Source organism: Heptranchias perlo, unplaced genomic scaffold (assembly GCF_035084215.1).
Source record: "Heptranchias perlo isolate sHepPer1 unplaced genomic scaffold, sHepPer1.hap1 HAP1_SCAFFOLD_156, whole genome shotgun sequence".
Lineage (NCBI taxonomy): Eukaryota > Metazoa > Chordata > Chondrichthyes > Hexanchiformes > Hexanchidae > Heptranchias > Heptranchias perlo.
Window position 1 is genome coordinate 836387 of NW_027138817.1, and position 15690 is coordinate 852076.

At 50.4% G+C, this 15690-nt stretch overlaps 1 protein-coding gene across 3 annotated transcripts in view; it reads left to right on the plus strand.

Annotated features, from left to right (window-relative positions):
- LOC137309260 (SITS-binding protein-like) overlaps positions 1–15690 on the plus strand; it is a 208605-nt gene that overhangs the window by 76416 nt on the left and 116499 nt on the right. For all 3 annotated transcript variants that reach the window (XM_067977522.1, XM_067977524.1, XM_067977523.1), the window contains exons 3-4: positions 9183–9390; positions 14360–14510. In XM_067977522.1, coding sequence (XP_067833623.1) covers positions 9183–9390; positions 14360–14510 — 359 coding nt within the window. The remainder of the gene's footprint in view (positions 1–9182; positions 9391–14359; positions 14511–15690) is intronic.

Consider the following 15690-nt stretch of genomic DNA (forward strand, 5'->3'; position numbering starts at 1 on the left):
CATCAATGGACTCTCCCTTACCCCAGAGTAATTGATGACCCATCAATGGACTCTCACTTACCCCAGAGTAATTGATGACCCATCATTGCACTCTCACTTACCCCAGAGTAATTAATGACCCATAAATGGACTCTCCCTTACCCCAGAGTAATTACTGACGCATCAATGGACTCTCCCTTACCCCAGAGTAATTACTGACACATCAATGGACTCTCACTTCCCCCAGAGTAATTAATGACCCATCAATGGACTCTCCCTTACCCCAGAGTAATTAATGACCCATCAATGGACTCTCCCTTACCCCAGAGTAATTAATGACCCATCAATGGACTCTCCCTTACCCCAGAGTAATTAATGACCCATCAATGGACTCTCCCTTACCCCAGAGTAATTGATGACCCATCAATGGACTCTCCCTTACCCCAGAGTAATTAATGACCCATCAATGGACTCTCCCTTACCCCAGAGTAATTAATGACCCATCAATGCACTCTCACTTACCCCAGTGTAAATAATGTCCCATCAATAGACTCCCCCTTACCCCAGTGTAAATAATGTCCCATCAGTGGGCTCGCCCGTAACCCAGTGTAAATCATGTCCAATCAATGGACTCCCCCTTACCCCAGTATAAATAAAGTCCCTTCAATGGACTCCCCCTTACCCCAGTGTAAATAATGTCCAATCAATGGACTCCCCCTTTCCCCAGTATAAATAAAGTCCCTTCAATAGACTCCCCCTTATCCTAGTGTAAATAATATCCCATCAGTGGACTCCCCCTTACCCCAGTGTAAATAATATCCCATCAGTGGACTCCCCCTTACCCCAGTGTAAATAATATCCCATCAATGGACTCCCCTTACCCCAGTGTAAATAATGTCCAATCAATGGACTCCCCCTTACCCCAGTGTAAATAATATCCCATCAGTGGACTCCCCCTACCCCAGTGTAAATAATATCCCATCAATGGACTCTCCCTTACCCCAGAGTAACTGATGACACATCAATGGACTCTCCCTTACCCCAGAGTAATTGATGACCCATCAATGGACTCTCACTTACCCCAGAGTAATTAATGACCCATCAATGGACTCTCCCTTACCCCAGAGTAATTGATGACACATCAATGGACTCTCCCTTATCCCAGAGTAATTAATGACCCATCAATGGACTCTCCCTTACCCCAGAGTAATTAATTACCCATCAATGGACTCTCCATTACCGCAGAGTAATTAATGACCCATCATTGCACTCTCACTTACCCCAGAGTAATTAATGACCCATCAATGGACTCTCCCTTACCCCAGAGTAATTACTGACACATCAATGGACTCTCCCTTACCCCAGAGTAATTACTGACACATCAATGGACTCTCACTTCCCCCAGAGTAATTAATGACCCATCAATGGACTCTCCCTTACCCCAGAGTAATTAATGACCCATCAATGCACTCTCACTTACCCCAGTGTAAATAATGTCCCATCAATAGACTCCCCCTTACCCCAGTGTAAATAATGTCCCATCAGTGGGCTCGCCCTTAACCCAGTGTAAATCATGTCCAATCAATGGACTCCCCCTTACCCCAGCACAAATAAAGTCCCTTCAATGGACTCCCCCTTACCCCAGTGTAAATAATGTCCAATCAATGGACTCCCCCTTTCCCCAGTATAAATAAAGTCCCTTCAATAGACTCCCCCTTATCCTAGTGTAAATAATGTCCCATCAGTGGATTCTCCCTTACCCCAGAGTAATTACTGACCCATCAATGGACTCTCCCTCACCCTAGAGTAAATAATGACACATCAATTGTCTCCCCCTTACCCCGCCCGGTGTAAATAATATCCCATCAATCGACTCCCCTTACCCCAGTGTAAATAATACCCCATCAATGGACTCCCCCTTACCCCAATGTAAATAATATCCCATCAATGGACTCCCCCTTACCCCAGTGTAAATAATATCCCATCAATGGACTCCCCCTTACCCCAGTGTAAACAATGACCCATCAATGGACTCCCCCTTACCCCAGTGTAAATAATGACCCATCAATGGACTCCCCCTTACCCCAGTGTAAATAATGACCCATCAATGGACTCCCCCTTACTCCAGTGTAAATAATGACCCATCAATGGACTCCCCCTTACCCCAGTGTAAATAATGACCCTATCAATATGCTCTTGGTGTCCAGTTTAGAATAATCATAACAAGAGGATTGGGACATAAACCTCATTGATCCTGTTCCGCTACTCAATTGGATCATAGATGATCTGTGTCTAAACTCCTTTTACCTGCCATAACCCTTAATACGTTTGTCTAACACATATCTATCCATCTCAGTTTTTAAATTTTCAATTGACCCCCAGCCTCAACATCTTTTTGGGGAGAGAGTTCCAGATTTCCACTACCCTTTGTGTGAAGATGCGCTTTCTGATGCCTGATTCGCCTCACTCTAATTTGCTGGTCATGGCTCCTTATTCTGGACGTTCCCACCAAAGAAAATAGTTTCTCTGTATCTATCAAGTTCTTAAACACCTTAATTGGATCAACTCTTAATCTTCTATACTCAAGGGAATACAAGCCACGTTCAGGCAACCTGGCCTCGTAATTTAACCCTTTTAGCCCCGATATCGTTCTGGTAAATCTGCGTTACACCTCCTCCAAGGCCAATATATCCTTCCTGAGGTGCGGTGCCCAGAACTGAACACAATACTCCAGGTGGGGTCTGACCAGAGCTTTATATGACTAAAGCATAACTTCCACCTCTTTGTATTCCGGCTCCCTTGTGATAAAGGCCAACATTCCAGAATAAAGATAATTATGATATTCTTGCCAACTAATCAAAACAGACTCACTTTTATTTACTTCCTGTAATGACACGCTAGAGACAAAAGGAGTGCACATGTAAAGAACTTCACTGAGCACTTGGCCTCACCAAGAGGCCAATTTTCGGGTGAAGGAGTGGGAGCGTTGGGGGGCGGGGGGCTCTGAAAATCGCTAAAATGCCGAGCGGGTTTGGAGCCCGGCTCCAACCCGCTGATTTCCGGGTTCCCCAGTGATGCGTCCGGGTGAGCGTACACCTCCCGCATGCGGGAGTCCCACCGGCAATTAAAGCCGGCGGGATGATCATTTGCATAGTTTGTCAGATAGTTGAGGTACTTGAACTACTTGATTGATTCGACATTTTGGCAGGGGTGCGATTGTGAAGGATCCTCAGCGTGTTTCCCGTGCTGTGGGAAACACTCCCTGTTGGGGCAGACGTGTTTCAGCCAGCAGCCAGTGGGAGATTCAGATGCTTATTTGACAGGTGGGAAGAAAACGTAATTTATTGTAGCAGGGCACTCTGTTATTTCAGACAAAGTTTTGGCTGCAAGATCTTTGTGTTTCCACTCAAAATTCTTACTTTCCACCCAAAACTCTGCTGTGCAAACATATTTACCTACTTTTCGGACCCTCTCAAACTCACACCATCAGGATGGGGGGGTGGCGGGGGGCGCCATGGCTGCATTCACCACTTCATCCAAGGATGAGCAACATCACCAGCCTCGCCAGGCGTCCACCTCCGCCACGTGGAGCTCCACCACACAGTGCTGCGCCACAGGGACCTGCACAAGAGCACAGAGGGCAACAGAGAGAGCAATGTCGCAGGAGGCACTACCCTCACCACAGGGTCTACAGACCGAGGATCAGCTTCCTGGACCTCTCTGAGGAGCAGTGCATACGGAGGCTCAGACTCAGTCGCCAGGTAGTCGCAGACATCTGCAGCCTCCTTCATGCCGAGCTGCTCCCGGCTGGGCCGAGCAGCATCTCCTTACCCGTCGCTGTCAAAGTCAGCACTGCCCTCAACTTCTTCACCCCCGGATCATTCCAGGGTGCCACCAGGGACATCGCCGGGGTCTCTCAGTTGTCTGTACACAAGTGCCTAAGGCAGGTCACCGACGGCTTGTTTCGCAGGGCCTCGCACTACATCAACTTCCCATGGATGACCTCAGCCATACGGAGAGGGCAGTGGGATTCCACGCTGTGGCTGGCTTCCCACGGGTACAGGGTGTAATCGATTGCATCCATATAGCAATACGAGCACCTCCACACGAGCCAGAACTGTTCATCAACAGGAAGGGCTATCACTCCATCAACACTCAGCTCATCTGTGACCACCGCAAGAGATTCTTTCACGTGTGCGCCAGATACCCTGGCAGCTGCCACGATTCCTTCGTCATCCGGGAGTCCAACATCCCGCCCCTCTTCCACGCACCGAACACCTTTAAGGGCTGGCTCCTCGGGGACAAGGGATAGCCCCTGCACACGTGGCTCATGACACCTCTGAGAAACCCATCACTGAGCAACAGTGTCGATATAACGACAGCCACATCGCTACCAGGTCTACAATTGAGCAGGCTATAGGGCTGCTCAAGATACGCTTCAGGCGCCTTGATCATTCTGAGGGAGCGCTCCAATACTCACCAGACAGAGTGGGACGCATTATAGTCGTGTGTTGTGCCCTGCACAACATGGCACAACAGAGGGGTGCTGCTGGAGGAGGCCCCATCCACATCTGCCACCCACATTGAGGAGGAGGAGGAGGAGGAGCAACCCATGGGCAGAGCACCTGGCTGCTCGTGAGGCCAGTGAGTCACTGATATGTGAACGGTTCTCCTAACATGAGACAGTGTGAAGAGTCCAGTCCTCTCACCACCTGGACAGAGCAGCGCCCACACCAGCGACCTCCCCCACCCCTCCCTGCACAAGACAGGCCCGCAACTACACATACACCCACTGTAGAGTGACCCAATGGGTGGTGTTAAATGTGGGCGCTCATGGTGAATCTCATGAAAGGGCCCTATTATAGAAGCCAGTCAAGCATGACCAAGACATGGCAGTAGTGGTGACAATAATAATATTTAATGTGCATTTAACAAAAAGCAAATATAAATAAAAAAACATGACTAACCGTCAAACACCCTTGTGCATCCCCTTTGTGCTCACAAAACCTTCGCCTTTCTCCTCCGACTACTCCTACGTGGTGCTTCCCCAGTGGCTGCAGCAGAGGTAGTGGCGGGCTGCTCTTGTTCATGCTCTGACTGATTAGATGTTTTGGGCCTACGCTCTCTGGGTTTTGATGCCTGTGAGGGCCCCTCCAGAGACTGCTCCACCTGCACCTGTGCAGGGGCAGACTCGGCCACCTGGAGAGGAGGCAGCATTGCGGGTACTGGTTGAGAGGGGGCAATGGGTGAAACATGGAGGACGCTTTGAGTGGCGTCCCCACTTCCATGTCCCCTTTCACCATCATCCCTCCCCTGGGCTAGGCCCACACCACTCCTACCACTCTGCTGGACAACAGTTTGGAGGACATGTGTGATGCCTTGTAAGGCCAGTGCTAGTGTATCTGCCTGCCTGTTTAAGGCAGAATGTTGTTCACCCTGAGTCCGAACGGCCATTGTCAGGTCCTGAATGGACTCATTTGTGAGCCGTGCTTGAAGCTCCATGGAGGATAGCCTTCCCTCCATCGCAGACATTCCGGCACTTACCCGCAACAGTATGTCAGAGATGCCCTCACGTCCCTGTGACACTATCTCAGAGATTCCTTCCTGTACCTGTGCCACCATTCTACTGATGCCTCCTTCCTCTGCGCGATTGTGGAGAGTGCGCGTGGCACCTGTTCCAGCACCTCGCAAATGTGCTGCTGTCCCTCCATCATTCTCCTTTTAAAGGATGGCCCCCAGGGTTCAGCATCTGTGTCCAGCTGAGCAGAGCCTGGAGAAGAGTGCTCCCACCATGCAGACTCTCCACAGCTGCCCCTGCCATCAGAGGCAGATAGGTCCTCTGAGGAATCGCCCTCTGCCGTCACAGCAGTCGCTGAAGGCCCTGTAAGAGAACAGAAGGCAATATTAAGCATGATCACAGATGTGTCATGTTGCGATGAGCATACTGAGGTGCTGAAGATGGTGAGGTATGTTAACATCAATTCATACTGTGTGTGCTGAATGTTAAAGTTGTGTCACCAGACGTTTGTCGGGTGCCAGTCTCAGCGTCCCCGACGGACAGGCACTCGAGGTGCGGCTCAGCTCCAGCGCCTCCTGCTCCGCGTCTGTGAGGACGACTATCCGTTGTGGACCCCTCTGGTCCTCGCCCTCTCCCGTCCATTCTGGGCTCTCTTTTCTCCTATAAGGGGAGAAAGTAGACGTGTGAGTGAGTGAGGGTGATGGTGACGTGGCCAACCGATGAATGCATTGGTTTGGGTTCGGCTGACCGTGAAAGAAATGCATCAGAGGGTATGAGACAGAGCCATGACATTGTATGAGGATTGGGTTGAGTGGTAGTGGTGGGATGAGTACTGGGGAGGTGAGGAAGTGATGAGGAAGTGCAGGTAAGTTGAGGATGAGCCTTGAGTGGGTGTGAGGAGTGATGTGATAGAGTAGTGTTGGCAGTGTAGAATGAGTTGTGGGGTGGGGGCGGTGATGTGGAAGACGGAGTGTAGGAGAATGAGTAAGTGTACTCACTTTGACTGACCTAGTTCGGTCATTGAAATGCTTCCTGCACTGGATCCAGATGCGGGAGACGTTGCTGCTGCTGGTGACCTCCTCTGCCACCTCGAGCCAGGCCTTCTTGGTGGCTGAGGCAGGCCACTTCCTCCCATCTGCCGGGTAAAACACATCCCTCCTCCTCCTCACCCCATCCAGTAGTACCTGGAGTGAGGCATCACTAAATCTAGGAGCAGCCTTTCCCCCGTGCTGCTCCATTGTAGTCTGTGGGTGTTTGCTCCAGGAGCAGCCATTGGAGGACTGCCCCCTTAAATAGAGCTCCTCCAGCTGACAGCCTGTGATGCGGGTGTGCAGTCCGCCCACTGCGCAGCTTTCGGACGGCAAACCCGGAAGCCATGTCAAGTGGCTCCAATTTACCCGCGATCGCGCAGGGGACGGACGGATTTTATTGGGCGGGTTACCCACGCGCCCAATCGTCCTCCCGCTGCCATCCCGCCTCCCTGTTAATATCGGGGCCCAAATGTCTCTTGACTTCATTAGGTTGTGTATTTTCCTCTTAGAATTCAGAAATCAATCTCTTATTAAAAGTACAGTTAAATTTGTTATTAATATATTCTGTTCCCAGACAGTGATTTCTCTGGTGCTTTCCTGCCATTATGCAGATTTACATCAAATCTACAGCACAGAAACAGGCCATGGGGCCCAACTGGTCTGTGCCGGTGTTAATACTCCAAACAAGCCTCCTCCCACTCTTCCCACCCTGTCCCATATCCCTCATGTGTGCATCAATCCTCCCCATTAATGCATCGATGCTATCTGCTTCAACCACTCCATGTGGCAGTGAGTTCCACATTCTCACCACTCTCTGTGTAAAGGAATAGCTCCTGAATTCTTAGTTCAATCTGTCCCTGACTAGCTCACAAGCTAAGACAAAGGAAGTGTTGAACAATCAATGGGGGAATGGCTCCCACTTTCCCACACTCCTGGTGGGAAGCCACCCTTACTGTGATGTACCTGCTGGGGAGTTGGGGCCCCATCTCTGAGCCCTGTGAATGCAGCTCACTGCAATATCATGGGACGACCCACACAGTATTCAAACTGGACAGGCTTTAGGACCCAACACACTGACCAACAGCTGTGGGTTCATGAGTCCACTAGCTTCCCGCTAATTTGGGACATTTGATATTGAGCTGGGGTCTGGCAGGGTGGAAGAAGGAAGACTCCGAGCTTTTAATTGAGAAGGCTGGGTCTCAAGGGGATATCCCATTTCCCTGAAACCATGACGGCCAGGGTCAGTTGGCTCCTATTGACAGACCCCTTGACCACGTTGCCTAGATTATGTCGAGTGATGTTATTTTAGCAAGTTACACAGCTGGGGGACTTGAGGCTCGGAGCTCCCTGTGGGGCCTCAGTTGGGAAATGCTTTGCCAGGTGTGCAACTGGGCCCCTCCGTCCATAGAAATCCCAGCTCACATCCCCAGTCTGTGTGGAGTCATGATGTGGAGATGCCGGTGATGGACTGGGGTTGACAATTGTAAACAATTGTTTACAAATGTGTGGAGTCAGTCGATCTTATCTGGAGCAGCAGCGGCGGGGGCAGGTGGGGGGGTGCGGAATAAATATCAGGCAGGAGGTCCTGCTGATCAGCACTGCTGGGCAACGTACGTGTGTGTGAGGGGGTGTGTGTGTGTGTACGTGTGTGTGTGCGTGTGTGCGTGTGTGTGTGTACGCGTGTGCGTGTGTGTGTGTGTGTGTGTGTGTGTGTGGCGGGGGGCAGGATCAGGCTCAGCTGTGAATCACCCCCCCTCCATTTGACACACTAAGAACAAGCACTTGGCTGAGTTATTGGGAGAGTGAGAAACCTGCAGAGTGCCCGACAAGACAGGAGAGTAACACCTGGCTCGCACATGGGGAGTCCCTGTCCTTGTCTGTTACATAAATGTTCAAGACATACCATCATGGCTGTGTGTGTTTGGTTTCTATTTGAATGAGCTGTGTCGACATTTTCAGGCTGCATCTGCCTCCCTGGGCTCCTCAAATCAGGACAACTGCTGCCCACACTTGGCTTCAGTGAGATTCGAGTCAGGTCAGGTGATATGAGACAGAGAAATGTGAGAGTTTTCAGCAGTTCCTGACAGAGTGGGGTGGGGTGGGGGAGAGAGATGTACGGTACACAGAGTTGACATAACCTCCAACAAGCACAGGTCACAGTCTGCAAACCAAGTATGAGAGAGTGCCGAATGGGAAGGGGACTGGCCTGATGGGCCCTCCAGCTTGTGTGGCTTTCTTGGAACTACAGACATGATACACTGAATCCAAACCATTCATCTGGCAGGTCACAGAGGGTGTGGAGGTTCCCCTCTGGTTAAGGCAGTCAATAACCGAGTCATGCAGGCAAGCAAGGTCCCAGATTTGAGCCCAGGCCCTGTGCTGTTGGGCTGTGACCTGTGACCCTGGGCTGACTAAGGTCAGCTAGAATTCCTGCTGCTCATCACTGACTCCCATCGGGTGAGGACAGTCTGTAATGCCCCCTACAGTCGAAGATCTGGCCGGCCACTCACCCGTGAGGAGTGCCACTGGAGTGAGGCTGGTGGCAGTGGGATTATACCCCGGCAGTGAGTCAGCAGTAATGGCAGAGGGTGGGGGATGGGGAGGAGGAGATCTGTTTCTACCCCCGTTACTTTATGTGTGCCTCTCCCCGTTAGGCGTGGCCGTCCGGGTTCAGCAGGAGGTCCCGTTGCAAGTTGGCATCGATAGCAGGAAGCGGCTGTGCCTGGGGATCGCACCCAGTGCTGAGATGGTACCTCTGAGCTACACTATGTGTGTCAGCGACAGCCTCACATCAGTCCACCAGCAAGTAGGAATTCTGATTCCTGAAGCCCAGCCTGCTCTCCCAGACACCAGCATCCTGCGGTAAGAAGCAACACTTCCATCCACTGTCAACCTAGTACGACCCCGACCTCTCCCTCTCTTTAATCCCCAGTTCCCCTCTTTCCCCGACCTCTCTCTCTTTAATACCCAGTTCCCCTCTTTCCACGACCTCTCTCTCTCTTTAATACCCAGTTCCCCTCTTTCCCTGACCTCTCTCTCTTTAATCCCCAGTTCCCCTCTTTCCCCGACCTCACTCTCTCTTTAATACCCAGTTCCCCTCTTTCCACGACCTCTCTCTCTCTTTAATACCCAGTTCCCCTCTTTCCCTGACCTCACTATCTCTTTAATACTCAGTTCCCCTCTTTCCCCGACCTCTCTCTTTAATATTAGTTATATTAGGAAAAAGAGGGTGGTCAGGAGCAGTGTTGGCCCCTTAAAAACTGAAAGTGGGGATATTGTCATTGACAATGGGGAAATGGCGGACATGTTGAAAAATTACTTTGCGTCAGTATTTACAGTCGAAAAACAGGATAGCATGCCGGAAATCCCAAGAAAACTAATACTGAATCGGGGACAGGGACTCGATAAAATTAACATAAGTAAAGCAGCAGCAATGAAGAAAATAATAGCACAAAAGAGTGACAAATCCCCAGGACCAGATGATTTCCATCCCAGGGTTTTAAAGGAAGTAGGTGAGCACATTGCAGATGCCCGAACTATAATCTTTCAAAGTTCTCTAGATTCAGGAACTGTCCGTCTAGATTGGAAAATTGCACATGTCACTCCGCTTTTTAAGAAAGGAGATGGAAACCATGGAATTATAGACCAGTTAGCCTAACAACTGTTGTGGGGAAAATACTGGAGTCTATAATTAAGGATAGGGTGACTGAACACCTCGAGAATTTTCAGTTAATCAGAGAGACCCAGCATGGATTTGTGAAAGGTCGGTCGTGCCTGTCAAACCTGATTGAATTTTTTGAAGAGGTGACTAAAGTAGTGGACAGGGGAATGTCAATGGATGTTATTTATATGGACTTCCAGAAGGCATTTGATTAGGTCCCACATAAGAGACTGTTAGCTAAGATAGAAGCCCATGGAATCGAGGGAAAAGTACGGACTTGGTTAGAAAATAGGCTGAGCGAAAGGTGACAGAGAGTAGGGATAATGGATAGGTACTCACATTGGCAGGATGTGACTAGTGGAGTCCCGCAGGGATCTGTCTTGGGGCCTCAATTATTCACAATATTTATTAACGACTTAGATGAAGGCATAGAAAGTCTCATATCTAAGTTTGCCGATGACATAAAGATTGGTGTAAACAATCTTACAACACCAGGTTATAGTCCAACAATTTTATTTGAAAATCACAAGCTTTCGGAGGCTTCCTCCTTCGTCAGGTGAATGTCAGGAAATCCTTGAACCTTTCGCATTTATAGTCAGAGAACAATACCTGGTGATTACAGATAATCTTTCCAACTGCCCGTTGTCAAGGCAATCAAAGTGTTCAGACAGAGAGGTGTTACCTACAGGACCACCGAATATACAAACAGCCAGAACACAAAACAGAGAGAGAGGGAGGAACATCCAAAAGGAAGAGAAAGACAGAAAATGACCCGTTGAATTAAAGACAGATAACTTTTATTCGCTGGTGGGGTTACGTGTAGCGTGACATGAACCCAAGATCCCGGTTGAGGCTGTCCTCATGGCTGCGGAACTTGGCTATCAATTTCTGCTCGACGATTTTGCGTTGTCGTGTGTCTCGAAGGCCGCCTTGGAGTACGCTTACCCGAAGATCGGTGGCTGAATGTCCTTGACTGCTGAAGTGTTCCCCGACTGGGAGGGAACCCTCCTGTCTGGCGATTGTTGCGCAGTGTCCGTTCATCCGTTGTCGCAGTGTCTGCATGGTCTCCATGCTCCGGGGCATCCTTTCCTGCAACGTATGAGGTAGACAACGTTGGCCGAGTCACAGGAGTATGAACCATGTACCTGGTGGGTGGTGTTCTCTCGTGTGATGGCGGTATCTGTGTCGATGATCTGGCATGTCTTGCAGAGGTTACCGTAGCAGGGTTGTGTGGTGTCGTGGACGCTGTTCTCCTGAAAGCTGGGTAATTTGCTGCGAACGATGGTCTGTTTGAGGTTGGGTGGCTGTTTGAAGGCGAGTAGTGGAGGTGTGGGGATGGCCTTAGCGAGGTGTTCGTCGTCATCGATGACATGTTGAAGGCTGCGGAGAACATGGCGTAGTTTCTTCGTTCCGGGGAAGTACTGGACGACGAAGGGTACTCTGTTGGTTGCATCCCGTGTTAGTCTTCTGAGGAGGTCTATGCGATTTTTCGCTGTGGCCCGTCAGAACTGTCGATCGACGAGTTGAGCGTCATATCCCGTTCTTACGAGGGCGTCTTTCAGCGTCTGTAGGTGTCCATCGCGTTCCTCCTCGTCTGAGCAGATCCTGTGTATTCGCAGGGCCTGTCCATAGGGGATGGCCTCTTTGACATGGTTAGGGTGGAAGCTGGAAAAGTGGAGCATCGTGAGGTTGTCCGTGGGCTTGTGGTAGAGTGAGGTGCTGAGGTGCCCGTCTTTGATGGAGATTCGTGTGTCCAAGAAAGAAACCGATTCTGAGGAGTAGTCCATGGTGAGCTTGATGGTGGGATGGAACTTGTTGATGTTATCGTGTAGTCTCTTCAGTGATTCTTCGCCGTGGGTCCATAGAAAGAAAATGTCGTTGATGTATCTGGTGTATAGTGTTGGTTGGAGGTCCTGTGCAGTGAAGAAGTCCTGCTCGAACTTGTGCATGAAAATGTTGGCGTATTGGGGTGCGAATTTGGTCCCCATGGCTGTTCCGTGTGTTTGGGTAAAGAACTGGTTATCGAAGGTGAAGATATTGTGATCCAGGATGAAGCGGATGAGTTGTAGGATGGCGTCTGGAGATTGGCTGTTGTTGGTGTTGAGTATTGATGCTGTTGCAGCGATGCCGTCATCGTGGGGGATACTGGTGTAGAGTGCCGAGACGTCTATCGTGGTGAGAAGTGTTCCTGGTTCCTGGTCCGTGGGTACTGAGTTTTTGTAGGAAGTCTGTAGTGTCGCGACAGAAGCTGGGGGTTCCCTGTACGATGGGTTTCAGGATGCCCTCGACGTATCCAGAGAGGTTCTCACGCAGGGTTCCGTTGCCTGATACGATAGGACGTCCGGGTGTGTTGGCTTTGTGTATCTTTGGGAGGCAGTAGAAGTCTCCCACGCGGGGAGTATGTGGGATGAGAGCGCGTAGGATGCTTTGAAGGTCTGGATCGAAGGTCATCACCTGCATCTCCACATCATAAAGATTGGTGACATTGTAAGCAGTGTAGATGAAAACATAAAATTACAAAGGGATATTGATAGATTAGGTGAATGGGCAAAACTGTGGCAAATGGAATTCAATGTTGACAAATGTGAGGTCATCCACTTTGGATCAAAAAAGGATAGAACAGGGTACTTTCTAAATGGTAAAAAGTTAAGAACAGTGGATGTCCAAAGGGACTTAGGGGTTCAGGTACATAGATCATTGAAGTGTCATGAACAGGTGCAGAAAATAATCAAAAAGGCTAATGGAATGCTGGCCTTTATATCCAGAGGACTGGAGTACAAGGGGGCAGAGGTTATGCTGCAGCTATACAAAACCCTGGTTAGACCGCACCTGGAGTACTGTGAGCAGTTCTGGGCACCGCACCTTCGGAAGGACATATTGGCCTTGGAGGGAGTGCAGCGTAGGTTTACTAGAATGATACCCGGACTTCAAGGGTTAAGTTACGAGGAGAGGTTACACAAATTGGGGTTGTATTCTCTCGAGTTTCGAAGGTTAAGGGGTGATCTGATCGAAGTTTATAAGATATTCAGGGGAACGGATAGGGTGGATAGAGAGAAACTATTTCCGCTGGTTGGGGATTCTAGGAGTAGGGGGCACAGTCTAAAAATTAGAGCCAGGCCTTTCAGGAGCGAGATTAGAAAACATTTCTACACACAAAGGGTTGTAGAAGTTTGGAACTCTCTTCAGCAAACGGCAATTGATACTAACTCAATTGCTAAATTTAAATGTAAGATAGATAGCTTTTTGGCAACCAAAGGTATTAAGGGATATGGGCCAAAGGCAGGTATATGGAGCTAGATCACAGATCGGCCTGATCTTATCAAATGGCGGAGCAGGCATGAGGGGCTGAATGGCCTACTCCTGTTCCTATGTTCCTATGTTCCTATACCCAGTTCCCCTCTTTCCTCGACACTCTCTCTGTCTCTTTAATACCCAATTCCGCTCTTTCCCCGACCTCTCTCTCTCTTTAATACCCAATTCCGCTCTTTCCCCGACCTCTCTCTCTCTTTAATACCCAGTTCCCCTCTTTCCCCGACCTCTCTCTCTCTTTAATACCCAGTTCCCCTCTTTCCCCGACTTCTCTCTCTCTGTTTAATACCCAGTTAGCCCTCTTTTCCAGACCGCTCTCTGTTTCATAACCAGTTCCCCTCTTTCCCCGACCTCTCCACAGCTCCACATCATGGCTACTATCGACACCACAAACTGCCGGCTCACAGTGGAGAGGATCTCCAAGAAGATCACGCATATCGACACAGACATCAAGTTTCAACGGCATCTCCACATCATCTTTAATACCCAGTTCCCCTCTTTCCCCGACCTCTCTCTCTCTTTAATACCCAGTTCCCCTCTTTCCCCGACCTCTCTCTCTCTTTAATACCCAGTTCCCCTCTTTCCCCGACCTCTCTCTCTCTTTAATACCCAGTTCCCCTCTTTCCCCGAACTCTCTCGCTCTTTAATACCCAGTTCCCCTCTTTCCCCGACCTCTATCTCTCTTTAATACCCAGTTCCCCTCTTTCCCCGACCTCTCTCTCTCTTTACTACCCAGTTCCCCTCTTTCCCCGACCTCTTCCTCTCTTTAATACCTAGATCCCCTCTTTCCCCGAACTCTCTGTTTAAAATGGGGAGGTTGTTTTTAATGCAGCCTCTGATTTTTTGCTCCTTCTGTATCAGGCTGCCATTCTGGAAGTTGCAGAGAACTGCTGATATCGTCCAGAAGCTCGAGCACAACATGAAAGCATTGTCCAGCAAACTGAGCCAGCACGAGCTGGGTGAGGGAGTGATGGATCTCAGTGAACAATCCACGCAGCTGCTGTCTGGCCAGGTATGAGTGCTGTCAGTCAAAACCTGCTCTCAGTACAGCTCCTCCCCTCCTTGCCCAAACACACTGGGCTTGGAATCTGATTTGGCCACTCCGCCCCATTTTCTTGGGAATTTCCAGTGGAATTTTACTGCCAATGCCTCCAGCTGGAGGGTGTTTCTAAGGTCAACATCTACCCACTGGTCCCTCGCCCCTGTCCATTGCTCACTCAGCGGCAGCAGCATATTTGAACATGGGGAGCATCACAGCCGAGCGAGTTGCTGTTCTCGCCTGATATCGGCATTCCAGCAGGGATCTCTGGATAGTGATCAGGAGAAGGAGCCCTGGCTGTTGTTCCCCTAACCCAGGGGTAATGGGGAGAATTCTAACAGCCCTTCTACCAGCCCAGCTGAAATGGGCTAACGTGGCACGGACTAGGAAGTGTTTCGGGAATCCCCATTAATCGCTTTCTACCTCAAGCTGAGGAAGTGATTGTGTTGCTTCACCCCAAAGCTGTGCCCGCAGCTCACCCTTTAGTCATGGGTGACATTCAGGCAACATTTTCACAGCAAGCTCTTGTAAAATGCACACACACGACTGTCCTCAATCTTTCCCTTGGTGCAGTGTCTGCTGATGGATGGCTTTATTGGCTCATGGGGTTTTTCCATGAGTAGCTGATCCGCACAGGCCGGGATATTCCCGGGTCCCATCCCGGTCCGTCCTGATCCGCACAGGCCGGGATACTCCCGGGTCCCACCCCGGTCCGTACTGATCCGCACAGGCCGGGATACTCCCGGGTCCCATCCCGGTCCGTACTGATCCGCACAGGCCGGGATACTCCCGGGTCCCATCCCGGTCCGTACTGATCCGCACAGGCCGGGATACTCCCGGGTCCCACCCCGGTCCGTGCTGATCCGCACAGGCCGGGATACTCCCGGGTCCCATCCTGGTCCGTACTGATCCGCACAGGCCGGGATACTCCCGGGTCCCATCCCGGTCCGTACTGATCCGCACAGGCCGGGATACTCCCGGGTCCCATCCCGGTCCGTACTGATCCGCACAGGCCGGGATACTCCCTGGTCCCATCCCGGTCCGTACTGATCCGCACAGGCCGGGATACTCCCGGGTCCCATCCCGGTCCGTACTGATCCGCACAGGCCGGGATACTCCCGGGTCCCATCCCGGTCCGTACTGATCGTTACAG